The sequence below is a fragment of the Parambassis ranga genome, chromosome 14 (genome assembly GCF_900634625.1).
Source record: "Parambassis ranga chromosome 14, fParRan2.1, whole genome shotgun sequence".
Lineage (NCBI taxonomy): Eukaryota > Metazoa > Chordata > Actinopteri > Ambassidae > Parambassis > Parambassis ranga.
In genome coordinates, this window is record NC_041034.1 from 11,469,622 (window position 1) to 11,491,224 (window position 21,603).

Sequence of the window (21,603 nt, forward strand, 5' to 3'; positions counted from 1 at the left end):
TTTAAAATACAGAAGTAAGTTTTTAATATAAAGTTACAATGTACACATGTATATACAAATATATATTTAAATATGAGGTTTGTAAACATTTTTACTTCATGAAGCTGATGTCACATTATTGTCCATGATGCAACAAACAACTCACAGTGGCAAAGGTAAACGCTGTACGTCCCAATCGCTGCCACTTCTCTTTGTTATTTGTCTCTGAAAAAAGAGAAAAATCCCTTCCCTCCTTCTCCTTTTACTTTCAAAGACTTGCTTCTTTGTAATCCAACAGACACGTCTTTTTCTCTGAGGTTTTCCTTCGGTCTCTCCTCCTGTCTTTGCTGCACTTGTTGATTGATCACCAACCGCATGTCCTCCTGTAAGAAGATAAATGGTTCAGGTAGAAACAAAGGGAATCCTGAAAACTGTAATCCGAGCAATGTTTTTTTTTTTAAATATGGTACCACACAGACTCACCTGCCAGGCATCTAGCTCTTGAGACAGCGCCACCTTGTGCTTGATGGTGTTGAGAAGCTGCTGAGTCAGTGATTCTTTTTCCTGACGCACTGTGGACAGTTCACTCTCTAGTGAACTGATTATGGAAGTAAAATTTATCAACATGTATAGATGTAATGTCAGATAAATCTTGTTCAGCTTTACCTGTAGCTTGGCTTTCCAGGACTATCTCTATAAGGTTTGATTTCTTCCCTCAGAGACTCAAGTTCTTCATCTTTATTGTGGAGCTGCGAAGTATGCAAGAAGACACGTTAACACTTTTTGTTTTCATTTCAGATTTTTCTTTCATATCTGCTACAAATTATAAAAAAAACATGTTTTTTATATGTGAAGGGTGAATTTTTTTTCACAACCAACTTTAACAAAAATGATTTAAAATACTTTAATTTCAAAGTGTGTGGTTGTGTTCAACAAACCTCCTCTTTGAGTGCTTGTATTTCTTCATCTCTTGCTTGCAGCACTGTGGAGTGAGCTAGAAGAGCCTCTTTGGCCTGATTCACAAGACACGCACACACAACAACACGACAGGCAGAAAGAACAGAGAGGTCAGAATACACTGCTTTAATTTAACATTAAATACAGACATGTTAATTTTGAAAACCTGTTAGTATTGGTGTCAATGTGAGTACGGTTTATAATTAGTATACACGTTCTGACTGTGAAGTCACTTTGCACCTGTCTTTGCAGTTCCTCTGTGTGTGCTGTGTGTCTCTGGGTACCTGTGATTGTTGAATTTCACTAAGCAGAGACAACGGTTGTGTGTGTGCACTGTCCAGGATGCTCTCTTCTCCCAGGTTCAGAGCTTTTTGCTGTAGGGAGCGATTCATAGTGCGCAACTCAAACACCGCTCCCTGCTCCTGCTCTATCTACATATACACACAAACACACACACACAGTGAGAGACAGGCACACATGCAGATGACGAGCTTTAAATTAGTCATGTTAGTGACTTCTGTTAGTGATCATTAGAACTGACGTCTGCAGCAGCTTGATCCTCACCTCTGCTTCTTTCTCTTTGAGTTTTATCTGCAGCTCTGACAGTCTGTCTCTCAGGCCGTCTCTTTCCACACGCAGTCTCTGGGTGTCCTCCTGTGAAGCTTTCAGCTGGGCCTCCATGTGCGACAATCGCTCCAGCAAAACTCTGTTCTGTAGGTGGGAGGGAAAAGAGATGTATGTAATGCATGCAGTGGCATCAGGGATGTGTGAGCAGTGTTATGCTTTCTGTTTTGAAAGCAATGACTTGAACATTAAGAAACGACCATTATTACCTCTGCTTGTATGTTCTCTAATTGCGTGAAGCTGATGTTTTGACTAAAAGACGACTCTTCCATCTCTTCTCTGAGGGCACGAAGTTCAGTCCTCAAGGAGTGCTCCAGTGTTACAGCCTACATGACAGGTGGCAGATGACAACATTGTTGATCAACGAGTGACAAAGATAGGACTCCCTAAACCTGCTAGTCTGCATTGTTCCTGCCTTTTGATGTGACACAGCTCACTTGCGGTGTGAACTAACCTCTGCTAGCTGCTCCACAAGTCGTTGGTTGTGATTTGCTAACTGAGTCATCTGCTCGCTGTCATCTTTCCGCCGGTCACGCCCTTGGCTGTGATGTTTCTCCAGCTCAGCCCTCAGTGCAGCTAAATCAGCAGTCAGCTCTGCCTCCCTCTGTCCATATGTCAGTTCATTCATCTCCAGCCTTCTCTGAAGAACATGCTTCTCCTGCTGTAAAGCCTGGGACATTGGGAATACAAATGGCTTTCTTATCAGCTTTTTAGTATTTCTTTTCTTCTTATCAAACTGTATTATACGTATTGTTGCAAAATCAAAAAACAACAAACATTTAAAGTAGATCCTTACCTCCAGCTCCCTCTCCCTCTGTCCCAAAGAGGCTGCCAGCTCCTCATTTTTCTCCAGTAAAGCTTGTCCCAACTCCGCAGCAAGTATCAGGTCAGTCTCAATCCCTCCACCACTGTCGATGATACCAGGGGAGGACGTGGACGAGGTGAGACCAAAGGAGACAGAGACCGAAGCAGATGAAGAAAGAGGAAAAAATGAGTCCTCCAGGCTGGGTGAGGGAAGGCTGTTTTTCCTCGGAGTGAACATTTCTGACAGCTGATGAATTGTGGGAATCAGACACAAAGCATTACTCCATTTTTAATATTTCTTTTTTAGGAATCCTTTTTCTTGATGATCTGATTTGATTAGTGTGTATTTCAGTGTTATAATCCAGAGTATGTCTCTGCCTATCTTCTGGTGTTGATGGTCCTGATGTACATATTCATTCAAATCTTTTCTTCTTCACAGAGAAACCTGGGGGCAAAAACAACACAGAATCACTAGTGTGCATGTCAGATTTGTTATTTTCTGGTAATATAATACAACAGTGACTGTAAGGAGGTCTTTTGTATGGCAGGTACTTTTGTTACTCTGACCGAAATACCAGCTCCACTATTATCATTGTCCTGCTCCCCTCCCTGAATTCCAAAGGCTTTACCTCCTACAAACACTGTTAAATCTTAAATGCTCTTAAAATAGTCTCTGTACTTTTTGACAAAATATTAACATGTTGTTTTGCCTAAGGTTTGATAAGTCACAGTGACTACATAGCCTGAGTAACTTCTAGTCATTTCTTTGTAAATTCTGTCCATACTGTCCATATTTTAGTCACAATAGTTGGTTTTTGAGGACTTTGATGCCTCTGCTGTCATATCTAACTGATGTCACTGCCTACTGTGTCACTTGTTAATGCATCTCACTGTTACAAAACTGTCCTTTGAGCCTACTTTAAATAACATCTTTCTATTTAATCATAATTCATTTCAATCATTAGAAGCCATATTAAGCCATGTTCTATTCCAGTTTTTGAAGGAACAAATATCAAATGTTTCTTACCCGGCAGTATCCAGTCAACTCACAACAAACAGGTAAAGTCTTCCTGTTTGGCAAGTGTGTATGTGTATGTATGTCTGTTTGCGCAAGAGAGGCTCAGCTGGTTTCCTTGGCAGTGGAAACATACAAATACAGCCAGTTGCTCCACCTCTTCCTGCTCCTGAGTTAAAAAGGTAAAGAGAGCAAACAGAGGGAGGAGTGTGATAATGAAAGGCAGAAGAGGAAAGAAACAGAGGGATAAAACAGATGCTGCTCAGACATCTAGTGGCTGAACAAGGAAGAAAAAAACACAGATTAACTATGAGGAATTCAGTGCAACAAGGTCAAGCACCCTGCAGTTTGAGCAGGGGGGTGACGCAGGGTGAGAGATGGAAAGAACTGAGGACACAAACAGGGGCCTGTCTAATTTGGCCCTCCTCCGCCTTCTTATCCCCCATCCTGTTTACCTGCTTGAAGGGTTTGAAAGGAGCTCTGTGTGTGCTAATTTATGAGAACAGGGGGGTAGGGAGAGTGGAAAAGGGGGCAGCACCTCCCTCTCAAAAGGACATAAAAAGCTGAGCAGGTCTTACAATATAACATCATCCGTGTTCAGACAGACATGGCTTGCAAACTCTGGTGTGCTCTCTCACTGTTGCTTTTGCTGGCAACCTCCGAAGCTGGAAGACAGATGCCTAAACTTGCTGACAAGAAACTGTGTGCTGACTCTGAGTGCAGCCGTAAGTACTTTATTTTAATGCATTCTGATATTACACAGCTGTTGTTGATTACAAGCTACTTTTCACTATGAAAAATCATAGAAATGGCAAAAGTTTTTCTTTATTCCTGCTCAGATCCTATCCTGATAGCTCGTGCACTGCAGGACTACTACCCTGGAGACTGTAGGTTCATCCCCATAAGACAGGGACAACTTGTCTACGTCTATGCAATGCTGAAAGACAGAGGGAACCTCTTCTGGTTTGGCAGCGTGAGTGAAAACATAACAGATTTATGAGATAATAAATATTGGTTCCATAAACATAAACCCTTAAACGCATCAGAAAAGGTCACAGAGATGTGACACATTTATGTGTTATCTGCGTCCTCTCTTTGCAGGTGCAAAACTCCTATTATGGAGAACAGGAAGCTCGTCTTGGCCACTTTCCAAGCAGTGTGGTGGAGGAGACAAATGCTCTCATGCCAGCCACCACTGAAGTCAAAACTACGGTGAATACACACACATATCCACACAGATGTAATCCTTATGTTATCTTTTCTCCTAATTCCACCTGTCTTCTATTTTTACAGAAATGGGACTTCTACTGTTACTAATTGTCCAAGAGGAAGAACAGTTTCTTTTCTCAACTTTAACTATGTCTGTAAACATGCACATTGCTAACATGCATCTAATTATCTGCACCTTGGCAATAAATGATTATAAAATGAGTTTTATTAAACAAGATTTTGAAGGGGAAAGAACACGTGCTTCTGTAAGACTGTCTGATTCTGTTCATTTCCATTTTGCAGGTATTAGAAATAATAATAAAAAAAATATATAAATTTGTGACTGCTCTTTCTCTGTGGAAAAAGGTAATATAAGCTATTAAAATGACTTTTTTTAAACAATGCAGGCAGTGTCTTTTAAGTTGACATGTAAGGTTATTACACTATAAACACTACACGCGTAATAAAAAAACACACAACAGCCATATGAATTTGACTTTCAACATTTATTCTACTTGTTGCTTTCTGTGTTAATATGCCAGAGGGGTTGCTGCTGCTATAACAGGGCTGTAACTCTTGCATCTACAAATACAGATGGACTAACTCTCACATACATTCATGTACTATATCCTTAGCACCTCAGAGATCCAGCTTCCCGTTCGAAAAGAAGCTGTTCCTCTCCTCGTCCGTTTCTTTCCCTCCTCCTCCTTATACACCTGGTCCCAAGTCATTTGTTGGCTTTTCCTTTGTCAAACTATTGACTGTACAGAACTTCCTCCTTCTCCTCATACATACAAAAACCAACACTGTTCTCTCAGAATAACAGCACTGTTGGCAGCTTACTCATACCCAATCTTCATTTTCAACTCACTTAAAATGAGTAATAGGTGCGTCAAACTTTGGATTCACTGAAGTGCAAGGTCAGTATTACAATAAAATGCCTGCAAACAGTCTCTCTTGCATGGGCTTGACAGTGCCCTAAAAGCACCAGCCTCTTGCTAAGACATTAGAATAATAGTAGGTTAATTTGATACTGGTTTGTTAGAAGGCACTTGCAGTTTAAGACATAATTGCCCAACTTATATGTACTGATCTGCCAATGTAACATTAACAGGTTGCACTTGGAGTTAGTACTAAAACAGGCAGCAGGAGTGTTGTACTCTGCTCTACATTTTCTGTTTGGCTGTTCCATCTTCACAGGAAATAGGAATACTGCGCTCTACACCAGGAGATGACCGAGGTGCAGTGATTGTCAGCACACCGTCAAACGACAGGCAGGAGGTGACATCGGCCCCTGACACTCCTGAAGGAAGTCTGTACTTCCTCAGAAACTCTCTTGACACAAAGCCATGGTCATCCTGAAAGCAGAATCAGTCACTTTAATCAAAAGTCTCACCAAATCAACTTTGTTTAGTATTTCTGCAGATTTCTACTGTTCCTCTGACCTGTCTGTCTTCATGCTTAGCGTGTATTGTGATGAAATCATCACTAATGCTGACAGACAGCTCATCAGGGGAGAAATGCTTCACGTCCAGATTAATGACATAGCGATCCTTTTCTATGCGGATCTACAGAGGAAACACAGCTGTTAGAAGCAGTACTGAGAAATGAGTCAATGCGAGACACTTAACACAAGATGGTATCAAAAGAGTGTATACAGCCTATGACTATGTCACATAAGTCTATTTGATTATTTTGAGAATACAGTTAAACTTTACCTCACTCTGTCCATTTTCAGGCATGAACCAGCGCATAAGCGAAGGGCGAATCCAGGGGAAGGACCAGGGGAAAGGCCAGATCAGTGGCCAATCAGTGAGTGTTTCAGCCAAGGAGAGGTCAGAGAGCCGATGTGGGAAGGCCCGGCGGTACCAGGGATACTGGATGGGGATATCCATGATGAGATGAAAAACAATGGGTGTCTACGATGTTGACTCAGTTTGAGATGGGTGCTGCTGTGCTCTTATGCACTGCATTTATAGGGTCTGGGTCTGTTCACATCCTCTGCATGTCCCCTCCCATCGATAACCTCCCATGCACACTTGCACTTGCCAAAGGCTGATCTTTCTGGAACAATGATGTCAACTGTTTGTCCCTCCATCACCCTCATTGTTTCATCTGTCTGACTGCGACTGATTGTCTCTTTCTCTCGCTCTCTCTCACCATTCCCTCTCTCTATGTCTCCCTGTCCTCTCGGTCATGAGGTGACACTGGCTAGGAATACTGCTGATGCCCCATGCACATTTCCCAGGAAATGCCCCCGCCTGCTGTGTGCGTGATTTTGTGAGTTTGTTTGAGGAGTAGCTGCCAGAGCATTAGCCTGCTGTGCTCCCTGTGCCAAAAGCTTTAGGTTTGTGTGTTGGGTGGATGTGAGGTTGAATAGGAATTGATGAGTTTGTACGGGACAGCTTTAGGTAACACTCTCTGTGTGTATCATTTTGGTATGAGCTCAGATGATTAAAAAAATTAGTTGTGCCAACCAATGTCTCAACCTCTGCCTCATCCTCCAAGAGATAGGAAATCATACAAGATAGAAACATTTACACCATGGCGCCTTCAACTACAATTTTATTATGTCCCACTTTTCTCATTCAGCCAAACCCTGGCAGTGTGCCAGACAATCTGAGCCAGAAAACTGTCCAGAGTACTGAAGTTTTTATCATGAATAAATGGTGTGCTACATAATTGTGTGGTTTAAATGTAGGGTTAATGGGCCTGCCACATGGAGAGGCCAGAATGAATTTGATGACAAAGCAATAAAAGTCACTGCAAAACTTTAAAGTGAGCAAGTATGGCTTCGCAATAAAAACTGTAGTGAATTTAGCACCACTATTTTAGTATTTTATTGATTTAAAATCAAAGCTATTCAGTTGTATTAAATGCTAACCCTCTGTCTGAGCTATTGTGGGTATAATTGAATTACTTGCAACAATATCATAAAGAGTACCATTAACTTTAAGCACATTTGTAATATTGGAGATATTGATGTTCTGTATGAACCATGCAGGAACACAGAGATGGTTAGACTGTATTGCAGATGCTGCAGCATTTACTATCATTATTATTATTATGAATTATGTCAAGAGTTTATTAGTGGCCCATAAGTGTATTTTATCCTGCTCACATGTGGAACTCAAACAGTAAACATAATAATTATAATTAGACTAACAACTTTGTTTATTGTTTAGTCTGTCAGTTGTTAATTGTTGTTCATTTTTGTAGCGCATAAAGTTTTAGTTGAAAAAAATCACCTGCCTCCGCGTCGTTACCATGGTAACGGGGACTAGTCGCTTTGAGTAGTTTGTTGGTCCATATGGCTAACAGAACCGTGTCAGTCGCTTAAAAGTAACGTTACTGGTAATAGACATGGACTTACCGGCTTCATATTACGGAGAACTTGATGAAAAAAACCCTGTTATTTTAGCCTTCAAGCGAGATATTAACTCGTTTAAAACACTCATGAGACAAGTTTCTTCTTCGAGCAACGACGACAGTAGCGCGTATGCTAAAGGGTGAGACATTAAAATATCAAGCTAATGTTAGCTCAACGAAGTTAACTTAACATAGGTAGCTTCTGTAACTGTGCTACAAACTGTGCAACACCACAGCTTCCTACAGCTCAGCCGCACGTTAGTTTGTAGTTATTCACGTTAAGTTACGACAGAAAAAATGTGTATAACTAGTCACTAATTAGCACGCTTGGTAACACAAACACGAAGTGCTAAGGTTCGTTTTTGATTAGAAACGGCCTCCATGTTTAGTAGTAGCAAATTCAATTTATGTTAACGAGCCTGAGGCTCCTGAACACCTTTAATGGTATTGGATGGATGGATGGTGTATTTTCAGTAGGAATGAATCACATCCACAGTGAAACAAGCTTAACATATTTTCCTGCCTGGAGTTGTGTCTTTATATAATTTTCATTTTAATTTTGAAGGATTAAAGTCCTTGTGGAAATATGGAAAAAGTACAAACACCGACTGCCTTCAAAGTTATACCAGGAGCATCAGTTGCAGATTGCAGAATTCTTCTTTGGAATAAAGGTACGTGACCTACAACCAACATTTCCTACACACACACACACACACATATATACATACATGTATTACCAAACAACATAAACAGGGGTTTAAAAGAAATCCAGTTTATCACCCCTTTTTGTCTATCCTCTCTCCCTCTACAATGCATATGTGCAGAGTTGTGGCACCAGGATATGTAGGCAGTAATTAGCCCATTTGGTTTTACTCCTGGGACAATTACTGCCTACATATACTTACACCAGTACACATCTGTGCAGAGTTGGGGCACCGGGATATGTAGGCAGTAATTCACCCATTTAGTTTTACTTCTGCAAATCTGATTCAAAGCAATTGACTTCCTCAGAACACACATGCACATTTGAAAGTTTCATCTTTCTTCCCTCTGCTCTTTGTCTTTAGTTGTACCAGCCAGCTCTTTGGCAGGGCTACCATCTCCATCTGCTGCAGTTCAGTGCAGTGAAAATAACTGACATCAAAGATGTGGATCGCTTCATGGCCTGTTTCTTCCCTGAGGGTTTGGATAATGATCGTGATGTCTTGAACATGAAGGTACCCTCTGTGTGTAAAATCTTGTCATGATTGTCATGTTTTTTTACCTAGAAGTTTTGTTATGTAATGAAAGCTGTTGTGTGTGCATATTTGTGCAGATCCGTGCAATGCAGGGCTGTGCCCTGTGTATGTTTGAGCTGGAGAAACAGCACAACATCCTAAGCCAGGAGGCACTTGCTAAACTGCTGCGAATCCTGGACTTCATTAGAATCATGATGCAGGCTTTTCAGCAACATGAGCACCTCTACAAGCACATATATAATGGTATACAGTACAATCTTTGTACAGTGTTTGATTTTTTCTGACTTAATATAGATGTCAGATGTGTGTGAAGAGAGAGAACATATATAATTCATAATTAAATTTGAGTAAGACATTTTAAAAATAGATCATATTTAATATATTTCTTTTTAAATTTAGCCTCCTGTACTGTTTTTGTCCTATCCCATCCAGGGGCTCTACACATTTATAACATCTGCCGTTACCTGATGACAATGAAACACAGTGCAAAGGTACCTTTAGAAAAGCTTCCTCCAAACTGTCCTAATTGTCTCTAGAAAATTTTTGGTTCTGTGCTTTTACACGTTGTGCCTGTATCTAATTAAATGTGTTATAATGAGTTATAATGTACATAAAATAATTTGTCTGACTCTCTGTAAGGCTTAATGGCACCATTTATGATCTTCTTTAGGCACTGGAGTACCTTCTGTGGGCAAGCATCATCTTAGAGTTATCCATTCCTCTGATGACAGCCAAGTATCTGCCGTTAATCGTCACACTCTACTGTGCTGTCTGCCACTGTTACTATGACAACAATGCTGACACGCAAGCGCAGGTGAAAGACGTGTGCTTTCAGACACCTACAAACACATAGTCTATTGACAGGGTGATCAATTATTTTTTTGATTACATTTGCTGTACAAATGTAAGCTGTTATTCTATCTGCATTTGTATGTAAAATTTCATGTATTTAAATCACATTGCAAAGATTTTTACATGGAATTTACTGTAAGCTGTTCTGAAAGTCTGGTCCCCTCTCACTGGGTTCTTTGTGTTTTTTCAAATGATTTCAGACTTTTGCCAGCAGGGCTCGTGGAAAAATCAATGATCTTTCAAAGCTGGAGGATCAGAGTGATGTGCCCACCACCAGAGAGACTCAGAGAGCTTACAAAGAAGCATTTATTAAGGCATGTAAAAAAAATGCTCTTTATGTAGATACTATGATGAAATATAAGAGTAAAGACTATTTATACCTCTCAATGGCAAAAGACTACAAGAAACATTTACTACAAATAAAAACATGCTTTAAACCTGTTCAGTTTTGAACTCCACTCTACTTTGCTCTACTTTCTTTCTCAGCTCATGCTTTATTAGCAAATAGCTGTATCTGAGATACATTTACATTGTATATGAATATAAACTTTTTTGGGTCATATCAGTGTTTTCTTCTTTGGTAGTAAAGGTGATTCAGACCTCTTCTTTTTCAGCTGGATGCCATGATATTCAAGCGAGCAGTGTTTCAGTCCAGGAGGTATTCAGTGGTGTCAGGGATGAAAACCAAAAGGACACTGAAGGACATACCAAATGTAAAAATATATACTTTGCCGTCTCATCATATTTGGCCAATTGGTATCTGTAATGCTAGATTTTATAATCAATCTGTTCATTCATGCTTACACTTGATATTTTCCACATATGGGTTATTATTGCACCAACATACACTGATTCATTTGCCTGTCATTTGCCTTCATGTATTATAGCTGCCGTGGCCTCGTACTCCAGTAGAGCACCTGCTAGAGGACACATTTGACTGCAGCGCAGGACATTTCTTGGGCATTTTGGAAGCACTTTGGGACAGCAAGACACGTCCACTGCAGATGACAGTGCCAGATACCCCAGAACTCCTGGAGGTGGTTCTAGAACTCATGTCTGCTGGCATCTATATATTATCAGGTTAGTAAAACACTGTTTTGTTAACAGGAGACAAACGACCGTATAACTGGGAGTTAAGAATTCTAGGAGAGTAATGTGATTGTTTTTTGTGTGAAGGAGTCACAAGTACTGATATGCAAAAGTATGATGACCACCCATACCCGTCTCCTGCTGTACTGACGTCAAGATCAACTTTACTGGACTTTGCCATTATAGGTGAGTCAATCAACAAGTACATGTCGTTACTGTGTGTTGCAAAGTGTTGTGTCAGAGTATGGAGGCCTGTAGAAGTTATTGAGATGTGTTGTGTTACCAGGAGAAAACAAAGTACCCATCCTGTCTGCGGTGAGGTTCATCAAGCTTTTGTTTCACTACAAGCAGTTTGATGTGTTCACTAAACTTGCCAGAGAGATTCTGCAAGTTTTGTCTGTGAGTACAAAAGCAATCAAGTATAATTAGCATTACTGTGTATTGAATTTGATCTTGATTGTGAGAGTTAATTTGTGTTAGGGTATGGAAGGGCCTTCTTTCAGGAAAGCAGAGCTGGAGCTTACTTTGCTTGACAGTTTCAAGATTCTCAAGGGGAGCCATCTTAGAGAGAGCAACATGAATGATGGTAACTTTGAAACTTTGCCACATACTCTATAGTATAGACTATTATAGATCTTAATACTGTAATGTGTTGCACAGTACCCAAAATAATGCCAGCATTATAGTGTGGATGCTTTATGTTCCTCTCAGACAGACACAAGCCTTCTTTCTGCGTGAATGATGACTTTACTGGTCTGGTACACACTCTGCACAAATCTGTTTGCGGCACTGCTCGTGTAAGTGTCTTTCTGATTTGTGTGTTGGGGTTGCAGGATTAGGGTTTATATTTAATTCAGACTATAGTATGTGTATTCCATGTGTGTTTGTGCAGGAGACACAGCCAAGCGATGACCTGGTTTTGGATATTGTGTTATATCTGTGGGGTAAAATGAGGGCAGTGATTAAGAGGGATCACCTTCAAACCACAGAGTTTCCACACTCCCTTCAGAAGATAGATCATTATGACAAGGTATTATAACATATTTCAAATTCGTAACTGAAAATAATTATACATTGTTATGGCTCTGTTTGTGAACATGTTTGCAGTGGATGTGGTGCTTGTCTATGCTGTGTGAGGTGGCCATATCTTGTGACCTGGCTGCTGTCGACTTTATAATGACAGCAGAGATGTTCCACTCATTGGGGTTTCTGCTTGAGACTGCTGCTGAAAAGTCAGGTGTGGAATAATTTTTTTTTACTATAGTTTTTCTTTTGGTCTTATTATTTTACACACTCACACACACACACATGACATGTTTCCTACCTCATTGTTATGTCATTATTATTCTCTCTTATCTTTCTCTCTTAGCCTGTGAAGGAGACTTTGATGGTATGCAGCCTGGCTTGCTCCCTGTTTTGGAGGTAAAGAGATATTAAGTGATATGTAAAAAAAAATAAAATAAATAAACAACACATAATATGTCTGTGTGTGCCTGCAGAGTTCAAGTACCGAGCTGCTTCAGAAGGTGTGTGAGGTGGTGAGGAGGGGTGTTGAAGCTTTGGAAAAGGGTGTAGCTATGCTGCTACCCCAGGATTGCTCAGCATTCATTGACTCTGCTTTCATGCAGGTAGGCAGGCCAAAAAAAATTCAACTTTGCATTTAATCGTGTTATTGTACTCTTTGAGCCACATGCAAACAGATTTATTAACACCATTTTGTCATGATAGAAATTTAGTTCCCTAAGATCTACAGCTTCATCAAATGAAGTTGGAAATGAAGAAGACGGAATAAGTCTGAAGGAAAAAGAAGATAGTAAAGTCTGGGGACGCACTAAACCCTCCTGTATGTTTCTGCTGGCCAAAGACCTCCATCTAGAGCTGCAAATTATCTTCTACAGGGCTTTCCTGAAGCTACTGCATCTAAATGCAGGTCAGAATCAACAAATTTACACACTAGGGATTTTTTTTCATTAATAGTCTTTCGGCTCCTTGGAGATTGCACATTATTATACAAAAATAAAAATAATGTAAAGTTTCATTCTCCCTCAATTGAAAATGACATTTGTCAATGACTTAGTTGCAGAGACTGAACTGTTGAACAGGATCAAAAAGAACAAGGTGTCCAAAGCTCTGTTCCTGATACAGAAGGCTTTGCTGACGTACAAGTACATGAAGCAGAATGACAGCAGCACAACCAAATGTCTGCTAGAGGTAACACAAACATATTCATAGTTTTTTAGATGCAGTCACACACATATAGTACAGGAAATGAACTGCTAATACTGTGAAGTCGTTTTATCATAGCATGTCTATGTTCATCTGCTAATGCATAATTTATGTGAACAAAACATACAGAATATGCATAAAATAGAAGTAATATTGAAATTTCTTGTCCATGTGCTCTTGATAGAAGGCCTCCAACCTAATCGAAAAAGCCGAGATGGAGGAGAGAAAAGTGTTTACTATGTCCTCCATTCATAAGACTCCTGCTGACACAAAGGGCAAAGGAATGAAGGTTGAAAAGGAGAACCCTCCACCTCCCCCCATCCTATGCTCACGTACTGACCACTCCATGACCTTTGCCCCGGCACCTTACAACTTAGAGGCAGAGGTGAAATCAACTTAAATTTGTCAGTAACTGCCTAAAATATATGAACAAAAAACACATGCAGCTTATTTCTGCAGGTATGCTGGTACCAGATTTGTGGCCGAGTAGCTGAGGGTGCTAATCAGAAAGTCCACCTTCGAGACTGCAATCTATCAGGAACTGGAAATATGGTACAATTTATTTAATTACCAGATGAGAGAATTAGATCTATTGAGGTACATTTTTATGATCAAGAAAAGATATGAGCCCTGACTTTGTTTCTAGGTACCAGCAGTGTGTGGTGAGTGTGTTCTAAGAGTGGATGGACTGGAACCCAACCAAAAGTATGTGTTCGCTGTTGCAGCCTACAACAGCCAGGGCAAGTTACTTGGCAACACTATAGGGGGGACAACATTACCACTGTTGGCATCAATGCCAGTTCCACTGCTCTACACATGGGCTCACCTGGCACAGGTACACCTCACGCTAGTAGTACCTGGTAAACAATAAAAAAAAGGCAGGATTGTGCATGGATTTATGCTTGTTTCTTCTGCAGGTGGCATTTCAAACCGAGCAGTATACGATAGCAAAGAGAGCCTGTAGTGAACTGTGGAGCCACTACACCACATCAAAGAGCACACAAGATCAGTTCACTGCCGCAGGGTAAGGGAAAAACTCAAGTCAAAGAATTAGTATTTTATTTCCCAATTATTTATCTCCTTTTACTTTATCTTTATGTTAAAGGCTGCAGAAACAAACCCTACAACACTCCTCTCCTCAGTTGTGCCAATTGTTCCTCACTTCCATCTTCATAGAAACAGCGATCAACACTCATCAGCTATCGCTCTGTTGTGACTCTTTTAGCCCCACTGGTCCATTTATCTGGGAACAGGTAAAAACACATTTTGAATAATATGTTTTCCAAATAAAATAACTATCCAGTTTTTCTGGCTCATGATCACTCACATCACACAGAGCGTGTAATTAAATGATGTGCTCATGTGTGCTTGCAGGAATCCAGAATGGCTGAATGCAAGCGAATGCTGGTCACCATGGACTTTGCAAAGTGTTTGAACAATGGTAGCATTGTTATGCAAGCTGTAGTCACCTGCTACGGTCTCTTGGTACCTCTCATTTTCTATCAAATCACTTGGGACCCTGTGATACAAGTATGAAAAAACTCACCCACACAAGTCTTTACAGTGCATAATACATTTTATTATTAACCCCTAACTGCTTATGTTTAAATGTCCAGGTGTTAACAAGATGCTTGACAGTTTTGGAGGAGAATTCAGGTCTTCTTAAACAAAAATGGAATAAAAACACCTCAGAGTCAATAATGCACATGGTAGCCTGCATCACCTACTACCTGTCAAAGGTGTGTGCATGTGGTTACATGTACTGTATTATGTACTGTTGATGTGTTTACTTTTGGCACTCAAATGTAGTGTGTGGCTTGCATTCAGGAAATTAGCATTGACCTTTGGAGTTTTTTGATTACAACAACTGGCCCTTCTCAATCCACCTGACAGGCATTACGTGTGCTAAGGAGCCATCAGATGGCTGCTGAGGTGATGGAGTCTGGTCGCAGGCTGCTCCAGGAAATCTATGATGTGCAGATTGAGCGTGTGAGTAACCACAAAATAGTGCATATTAATGCCATTATTTGAATTGAATTGAATTGAATTGAATTAATATTGATGTTATATTCAAATATGCACCAATATTTAATTTTCTATGTGTGTATGTGTGTTTATATAGTCTAAGGCAGGAGATCATGTGGCAGCCAAAGGTGGAATGAAGATAAGTCTTGAGCTGAAGGCATTACATGGGAAAAAAGGTGTCACATCTGAAGCAGCTGTCACTACAGACAATGGTAATGCACTGATTTATTTATTTACCGTATTTGTATTTCATATTATACTCAGTCTGTGTTCACTAAAAGAACCAGTGGTCCTACTCATGATCCCTAGGTGAATTATTTGACCTTTTTTGTTTGTGTCTTCAGAAGTATATATAGTTCATCAAACACAGCATTTTGCATGTTTTTCTGAAGTTAATTTTATACCAAACACAACTGTCTTTATATGTACAGAGATGTCCTGGCCATTGGCTGCCTGTGATGATCTCACCATACTGTACGATCTGATCTCCAGCAGTACATTAATGGATGCCTATCAAGATGGTACGTGACAAACTCTTGTACACTTCTGTTAATGGCTGTTTCGTGTAAGTAAGTTCACACCTGTGTTTTTGCATTTGTGCTCCTGGTAGTGTTGAAGCTTAAAAAGAAAACCTTTTTTATTGAGTTTGCGGCACTACTGCTCCAGAGAACCATGGAAGAAGGCCACCCACAGCTGGTGTTAGAATGGGGGCAAAGCATTTTTCAGATTATTTCCAGGTATGCTTTTACAGCACACTTGATGATTGGTTACTAATTATTTCTGTTTATTTATTATTTTGTTTACCAAAAAGACAAAATTGTTGCTTTAATTGTTGTTAATTGTTTTTAATAAAATGAACACTGCCGTTACTGTCCACATCATCTAAGTATCTGATCCTGTCTTTGTCAGGCGTGACAGGGTGTTGGTTCAAAATATTAAATGTGTGAAGGTAATCAGTTTGAATAAAAGAAGAGGTAGCAGTCACGCTCCAAAAGGAAACGAATTAATCCAGGTAAAGATACAAAAATGCGTGCACACACCAGTAAATAACTCCCAAACATCAGTGCTCACACCTCCACTAACCATAGTTCATATGGAAGAATGCAAAAATATTATGTATAATTTATTGATTATTCAATATAAACATCTCATGTGCTGTCTTTTAAAACAGAACAAAAACACACCTGATGATATACGAAAGAAACTAAAGGAAAAACTACCACAGAGCATGTTTAGGAAGCTGCTAACAAACAGGTATGCATACAGTACATGTGCATGTTGTTAAAAGATGCCAGTGCTGGTGAGTCAAGTATATACATGTGCACTGACTCTTTCTGTGTGTGTAGGGAGAGGAGGTTTGTGGAGAACATGCTAACCATGATGTCGTCCCTGGTGCAACACCGCAAAAAGCGGCTTCGACTGAGGAACCTGTGTTGTGTAGAACGAGCATGGAGAGCTCACATCAACTACACTGTTGCTCAGGCACATTTAGCACAGCTCTATCAGGGCCTGGACAAGCTGTATGGAGGAACCCCCCAACACAGGTTTACATGGGCGCTACACTACTTAACCTTATTTGTGACCTATTAATTACCTCTGATAATGGCTGTCTTAAAGGGTTGCTGCAGACAGACATTTTTGCTGACTGGTCCTTGTTTTTAGGAGAGCATGTTATTTTAGTTAATGGAAATTATAAGTAGGTATTGTTATATTAGTAATCATAATAGGAATCTTGTAAAAATTCACATACCTCTAAATGTACTGTACAGTATATTCTATAATGTATACCTGTATTTGATCACAGGTACAGCCAGTTTAACCCCCTGTACTTCTCTCTGGCGTACTCTGGTGTTCTTGTGTGGAGGAACTCGCAGGAACATCAGTCTCCTGAAAGTAAAGTTGTCTTGGAGAAGGACTTGTTACACTCTGGAGATAAAGACTGTGCAACTTCAGTAGACAAAGCACAGGACAACAGAGAGGGTAAAGAAAAGTCACACTAGAAAAACTGACCGTCTGGTCTGTTTTTGATAGTTTTTTTTTACCATCCTATTTTTCAACCAGTTGAAGATGATGACTCCGTCACAGAGGGAAGTAGTGAGGAGGGAGAGGACTCCTCTCAAACTGTGGAACCGCATTTGGAGGCAGAGAGAATCAATGCTGCCTTTCTGCAGGATTCACTCAACAAAGCTGCCGTGCTTCTTCGAAGAGCCATGGTACTATAAAATTACATATGATGTAAAAGTGTTTGTGAGCCTTCAAAAGTGTTTGTTCACCTGTTCCTCTCTTCTGTATTTGCTATTTATTCATTTTATCTCACACGCACTACATACTGTTTTGTATATTTGTTTTTCCAGGTCCTGGCCCATCGAGGCAGCCACTGGACCACACTGCAGTGTGTGTGCCAGACTATGTGGGATCAAAACTGCAGAATCAGTTCTCTAGTACAGAGCACTGTTCAGGTTAAAACTCCCTGCCCTATCACAGCAGACCAACTGGACGAAGTCTTTACCCCCCTACTGGTGCTGGCTACTGACCTTATCATGGACATGCTGAACAAACTGGAGGTCAGTGCCACATACAATAGTCTTCTAGATGTGGAAAATAGCGATCTGTCTTTTATCTTATTTTCTAAGACAAAACTAAATTGCATCTACAAATTGAAGATGACAGAATTGTTTCATTTTTTCTGTACTAGCTTTGGAGTCTGTATGACAGCGACTTGACTGAGGAGGAATTTGAGTCCAGTCTCCATCTTTCAGTTCCACTGGATGACAACACACAGGTGGACTTTCGTTGGGTTCGTACTTTAGTGTTGTACACTCTGGAGCGGCTCCACAACAACAGGAAGTGGGAAACTCTGGCCCACAATGGTTTACTTTTCAACTCGTACACACGGTAAATTAGATTTTTGTGTAAACACATTTAAGAGGGTAGTAGGTTCTGATCATAAAAGAGGATTTGAAGTGAGTGCTTAAAATGCTGAAATCATGTGCATGTGTTCACTCTTATTTCAGGGAGCGTTACACCCTGATTATTACTCCTCTGCTAGTTCATGCTCAGAGGACGTTGCTTGAACAAATCAGTTCCTTTGGAGGACCTGCAGTCCCACAGCCACACCATGTCAAGACGCAGAAGGCCACTGGCAAGGAGGTAGCACACACACACACAAATGTGATTAAACATTAAGGTACTGTTGTCAAATTTTAAGCGTAACAAGGAAAGCAATCATATACTTTAAGGTACTGTGTGTATTGTAATGTATATGTATATATGTACTGCTTTCTTGTCTACATTTCAGGTAACCTGCAGAAGTTATGCTGGCTGCCAGCTGCTCAGTGGGTGGACCCCTCACCCTGCACAGCAACAGACTACTCACAAAAAAGCAAGACTCACACTCACAGACTTCACGCCTCAAGAAGTAGTTAAGCTAAAAGGTTTGGACAGCAAAACACCTTTACATAATGATGGATGATTAGAACAAGATATGCATTATGCAAAATTATCACTTTAATGTAAATAAGAAAGTGTGGATAATGTGTGTTTGCATGTATTTTCATTTATTTGTTGTAGATGCTGAAATCCAGAATTCCATGTCCCTTGTGTGCGTTCCCCTGGATGTGGAAGATACATTAAACTGTTATCATCAAGCTCTCAAGAAAAGACCACACTGTCTCCATGTTTTCCAGCATAGTCGCACATTATTGTTGCAGCTACTAGCATTCACACAGCCCAGTGAGTACACACATACATTACATGCAAACACATTTTCACAATTGGTTAAAATGTATACTGTGCCCCTCTTAAGGCTTTGTGTGGCAGGTGCCGCACTCCCCGAACAGAGGTCTCAGCCAATCATCAAGCCTGGTCAATTTCAGTCCCATTCTCATGCCCACTCCAAACATCCAACCTTGCGACCTAACAGAGGAGGACTACAGTACTCTAAATGCTATCTACATGCCTCCTATGAGCCCTGACCACATATCGACTGTCACAGCTGCATACTCCCTGTCCATAAGTAAGAAGCAGGGCAATAGACAAAAGAAAAGCATAATTTGAATCTGTGTATCGTACTGTTCTTTCTATCCTTGTTTTAATTTTTCTTCAGAGTATCTCCAGGCAAACAGTCACGTCTCCCTCAGAGTTCTGGCACTGCATGAATTGGGAAACTTACAGTTCTACAATGGAAACACACAGTCAGTTTTTATTGTGTGCATTTATTTGCAGTAACAAGGCAGCTTTCCATGACTTTCTTGTCATTCTTATAATATTGTCATTCCTGCATGTGTTTTATCACCAGGTCAGCACTCTCCTGCTGGAGTAAAGCTGTAGACGTGGCCTTGCAGAGCTCAGATGCTCTAGAAAAATTTGATGGCATGTCTTTCGGGGATGGCTCCCCCCAACAAATCCTAAAACAGGCTGGCCTGTGGGGTTGCTTACAGGCTGCTGTGCTCACTGCTAAAATAGCACAGTAGGTTTCACTATATTATTATTATCATGACAGAGTTAATGTGTTTTTATCTGCTGAGTAACATGTTTTGATCTTTAGGTATGTCTTAAATTCTGATATCAACCAGCGGACCAAGTGCTGTCTCTTTTCTGCTTACCTCTTTAAGGTAATACTTCTAGGAAATGTCATCTCTCCTCTCACTTGAATGGTTTTTGATGGTAATATGGAGATATTTTAGCTCTCAGGACTGTGCGCTGGGTGTTTTATGTCATTTTGCCATGTTTGTGTGTATATGACTGGCCCCCTCAGTGTTTGCTGTGTTGCTCCATGGCTTATCCCCACGATGACCTCCAGTATGCCTCCTACATCATTGAAGACGAACTGCTCCCTGGGGTAGACCTTTTTTCTGAACCCCACAGGCTTCACCTCGGCACCACTGTAATGAGCCTTCAATTCATTTGTCACTGGCTTTTCACTACAGGCTACTACATCAAGGTACACATATACGAACACTGTCTGCTCTCATTTTGAACAGCAGCTCCAACGAGAATCAGTGACTTAGTGCTATGGTGTGTTTCAGCTACTGCCCATCATAGCCATTTATTTACATTTTGCGGGGACTGTGTGCAGAGATGTAAAACGCACTGTTGAGGGCAAACTTCTAAAGGTGAGCATTTGTGTGAACTGTCCTTACAACAACGTCAATGTTTTTCCTCCCATGGTTGGGTTTTTAATTTATTTTTTTCTCTGCAGATTCGTGCTCTCACTGAATTGTGTCTTTTCACGGAAGCTGTGAATGAGACAGTTTTGTTTACTCAAGGAGCAGGTGTCCTCCTGCCTTATGGACATTACATCACCAAAGCTGGTCTCCAAGTATGTACCTGTCATTGAGTTTTGAGTATAGTCAGCAGCCCCTTGGTGTCCTGTTGCTGAAGTCGTTTATGTAGATAGGCTATATTCTGGATAATCTCAATAGACATTTTGCTTATTGTGCAGCATGTGAAGACATTCTACTGCAACAAGCCTCTTGTGGACAATGTGGAGGTACAATGTTTCTGCACATTAACAATAAATCCAAATAAGCTCACTAAACTTTCTGACTAAATAAATGCAGTCTATGTGCATGTGCTTCTTTTGGTCAGGCGCTGGAAGAGCTTGTAAAATGTGACTTTGCTTCAGAGATCTGCACACTGTATGGCCCCACACTGTGCATCAAATTCAACCTTGCTCGCATTCAACTAATCCTGGCATTTGCTAACACCATACAAGGTCATCCTTTGGCAGGTCTGTATGAAGGAGTGCGTTGTGATTTGTTTGTTTAAATAATGTGACATTTCTAATTAGACCGAGCCAACATGAGCATTACTGTAGGATACTGATGTGTGGTACATTTCATCAAAATGAGTTTTTTTTAATATTCTCTTTAAGAAGATGCTTGCGCCAGAGTTTCAAGTTTGGGGAACTCAAAACCTGATGATCAGGACAAACCTGACACAGAAGGCTCCAGCCCAAAGCCAGAAGTTCTCATTTTTGATACTGAGAAAGAGAATCTCACTCCAGAAAGGATTAAGGTAGGAGCTAGTGGGATTTTTCAACTCTGATGTTTAGTATATTCAACTTAATGTTAGGAACAAAAGTGCAAGGAGACCACAACAGTGTTTCTTGTGTTTCTTTATGGTTCTATACTTGGGCATCCACTTAGATATAACTGCAGTAAGAAATACATAGCATACCATGAGCCCAAAATCCCATCAAGACATGTGGCTTTA

The 21,603-nt window shown here is 40.4% G+C and overlaps 4 protein-coding genes across 6 annotated transcripts in view; 2 read left to right on the top strand and 2 right to left on the bottom strand.

The window, feature by feature from the left end:
- On the bottom strand, window positions 1-18,554 carry bicdl2 (BICD family like cargo adaptor 2). 3 transcript variants are annotated; one of them, XM_028420962.1, is made up of 11 exons: window positions 18,547-18,554; window positions 17,029-17,038; window positions 2,357-2,655; window positions 2,015-2,230; window positions 1,770-1,886; window positions 1,501-1,647; window positions 1,221-1,367; window positions 918-992; window positions 646-728; window positions 463-577; window positions 1-362 (listed from the first exon to the last, which is right to left on the bottom strand). In XM_028420962.1, exons 3-11 carry the CDS (start codon window positions 2,600-2,602, stop codon window positions 195-197), a joined length of 1,314 nt encoding a protein of 437 aa, XP_028276763.1. In that variant the 5' UTR covers window positions 2,603-2,655; window positions 17,029-17,038; window positions 18,547-18,554; the 3' UTR covers window positions 1-194. The 3 variants fall into 3 exon arrangements, with proteins under 3 accessions (XP_028276763.1, XP_028276762.1, XP_028276764.1); XM_028420961.1 differs by lacking the exons at window positions 17,029-17,038; window positions 18,547-18,554 and adding an exon at window positions 3,392-3,509 and having other exon boundaries at window positions 2,357-2,809; XM_028420963.1 differs by lacking the exons at window positions 1,221-1,367; window positions 17,029-17,038; window positions 18,547-18,554 and adding an exon at window positions 3,392-3,509 and having other exon boundaries at window positions 2,357-2,809.
- On the top strand, window positions 3,882-4,886 carry mia (MIA SH3 domain containing). Its single transcript, XM_028420967.1, has 4 exons — window positions 3,882-4,104; window positions 4,219-4,352; window positions 4,481-4,591; window positions 4,673-4,886. The coding sequence occupies exons 1-4, from the start codon at window positions 3,987-3,989 to the stop codon at window positions 4,694-4,696; spliced, it is 387 nt and encodes a 128-aa protein (XP_028276768.1). The 5' UTR covers window positions 3,882-3,986; the 3' UTR covers window positions 4,697-4,886.
- On the bottom strand, window positions 5,173-6,520 carry LOC114445768 (alpha-crystallin A chain-like). Its single transcript, XM_028420966.1, has 3 exons — window positions 6,307-6,520; window positions 6,034-6,156; window positions 5,173-5,946 (listed from the first exon to the last, which is right to left on the bottom strand). Exons 1-3 carry the CDS (start codon window positions 6,481-6,483, stop codon window positions 5,755-5,757), a joined length of 492 nt encoding a protein of 163 aa, XP_028276767.1. The 5' UTR covers window positions 6,484-6,520; the 3' UTR covers window positions 5,173-5,754.
- Window positions 7,952-21,603, top strand: part of cfap54 (cilia and flagella associated 54) — a 20,159-nt gene continuing 6,507 nt past the window's right edge. The window contains exons 1-50 of the mRNA XM_028422184.1: window positions 7,952-8,097; window positions 8,523-8,628; window positions 9,025-9,174; window positions 9,273-9,438; window positions 9,628-9,686; window positions 9,866-10,009; window positions 10,248-10,361; window positions 10,662-10,760; window positions 10,935-11,127; window positions 11,224-11,322; window positions 11,423-11,535; window positions 11,617-11,722; window positions 11,848-11,933; window positions 12,029-12,166; window positions 12,244-12,373; window positions 12,506-12,558; window positions 12,636-12,764; window positions 12,865-13,066; window positions 13,214-13,347; window positions 13,547-13,747; window positions 13,822-13,914; window positions 14,009-14,197; window positions 14,280-14,386; window positions 14,468-14,615; window positions 14,737-14,892; window positions 14,979-15,101; window positions 15,256-15,351; window positions 15,485-15,599; window positions 15,819-15,908; window positions 15,998-16,124; window positions 16,297-16,399; window positions 16,559-16,641; window positions 16,734-16,931; window positions 17,192-17,367; window positions 17,449-17,600; window positions 17,742-17,951; window positions 18,083-18,282; window positions 18,402-18,537; window positions 18,686-18,821; window positions 18,958-19,119; window positions 19,193-19,402; window positions 19,493-19,580; window positions 19,685-19,855; window positions 19,934-20,000; window positions 20,144-20,329; window positions 20,415-20,501; window positions 20,588-20,707; window positions 20,831-20,878; window positions 20,977-21,136; window positions 21,263-21,405. Coding sequence (XP_028277985.1) covers window positions 7,952-8,097; window positions 8,523-8,628; window positions 9,025-9,174; window positions 9,273-9,438; window positions 9,628-9,686; window positions 9,866-10,009; window positions 10,248-10,361; window positions 10,662-10,760; window positions 10,935-11,127; window positions 11,224-11,322; window positions 11,423-11,535; window positions 11,617-11,722; window positions 11,848-11,933; window positions 12,029-12,166; window positions 12,244-12,373; window positions 12,506-12,558; window positions 12,636-12,764; window positions 12,865-13,066; window positions 13,214-13,347; window positions 13,547-13,747; window positions 13,822-13,914; window positions 14,009-14,197; window positions 14,280-14,386; window positions 14,468-14,615; window positions 14,737-14,892; window positions 14,979-15,101; window positions 15,256-15,351; window positions 15,485-15,599; window positions 15,819-15,908; window positions 15,998-16,124; window positions 16,297-16,399; window positions 16,559-16,641; window positions 16,734-16,931; window positions 17,192-17,367; window positions 17,449-17,600; window positions 17,742-17,951; window positions 18,083-18,282; window positions 18,402-18,537; window positions 18,686-18,821; window positions 18,958-19,119; window positions 19,193-19,402; window positions 19,493-19,580; window positions 19,685-19,855; window positions 19,934-20,000; window positions 20,144-20,329; window positions 20,415-20,501; window positions 20,588-20,707; window positions 20,831-20,878; window positions 20,977-21,136; window positions 21,263-21,405 — 6,648 coding nt within the window. The remainder of the gene's footprint in view (window positions 8,098-8,522; window positions 8,629-9,024; window positions 9,175-9,272; window positions 9,439-9,627; window positions 9,687-9,865; window positions 10,010-10,247; window positions 10,362-10,661; window positions 10,761-10,934; window positions 11,128-11,223; window positions 11,323-11,422; window positions 11,536-11,616; window positions 11,723-11,847; window positions 11,934-12,028; window positions 12,167-12,243; window positions 12,374-12,505; window positions 12,559-12,635; window positions 12,765-12,864; window positions 13,067-13,213; window positions 13,348-13,546; window positions 13,748-13,821; window positions 13,915-14,008; window positions 14,198-14,279; window positions 14,387-14,467; window positions 14,616-14,736; window positions 14,893-14,978; window positions 15,102-15,255; window positions 15,352-15,484; window positions 15,600-15,818; window positions 15,909-15,997; window positions 16,125-16,296; window positions 16,400-16,558; window positions 16,642-16,733; window positions 16,932-17,191; window positions 17,368-17,448; window positions 17,601-17,741; window positions 17,952-18,082; window positions 18,283-18,401; window positions 18,538-18,685; window positions 18,822-18,957; window positions 19,120-19,192; window positions 19,403-19,492; window positions 19,581-19,684; window positions 19,856-19,933; window positions 20,001-20,143; window positions 20,330-20,414; window positions 20,502-20,587; window positions 20,708-20,830; window positions 20,879-20,976; window positions 21,137-21,262; window positions 21,406-21,603) is intronic.

Bases quoted from the DNA above. Each gene is read 5' to 3' on its own strand.
- bicdl2 (XM_028420962.1), bottom strand. From the start codon at position 2,602: ATGTTCACTCCGAGGAAAAACAGCCTTCCCTCACCCAGCCTGGAGGAC. The intron at 2,231-2,356 runs GTAAGGATCTAC...CCAATGTCCCAG, and splicing joins AGAGGGAGAGGGAGCTGGAG to GCTTTACAGCAGGAGAAGCA. The intron at 363-462 runs GTGAGTCTGTGT...ATCTTCTTACAG, and splicing joins AAGAGCTAGATGCCTGGCAG to GAGGACATGCGGTTGGTGAT.
- mia (XM_028420967.1), top strand. From the start codon at position 3,987: ATGGCTTGCAAACTCTGGTGTGCTCTCTCACTGTTGCTTTTGCTGGCA. The intron at 4,105-4,218 runs GTAAGTACTTTA...ATTCCTGCTCAG, and splicing joins TGCTGACTCTGAGTGCAGCC to ATCCTATCCTGATAGCTCGT. The intron at 4,353-4,480 runs GTGAGTGAAAAC...CTCTCTTTGCAG, and splicing joins ACCTCTTCTGGTTTGGCAGC to GTGCAAAACTCCTATTATGG.
- LOC114445768 (XM_028420966.1), bottom strand. From the start codon at position 6,483: ATGGATATCCCCATCCAGTATCCCTGGTACCGCCGGGCCTTCCCACAT. The intron at 6,157-6,306 runs GTAAAGTTTAAC...TTTCCTCTGTAG, and splicing joins CTGAAAATGGACAGAGTGAG to ATCCGCATAGAAAAGGATCG. The intron at 5,947-6,033 runs GTCAGAGGAACA...TTCTGCTTTCAG, and splicing joins CTAAGCATGAAGACAGACAG to GATGACCATGGCTTTGTGTC.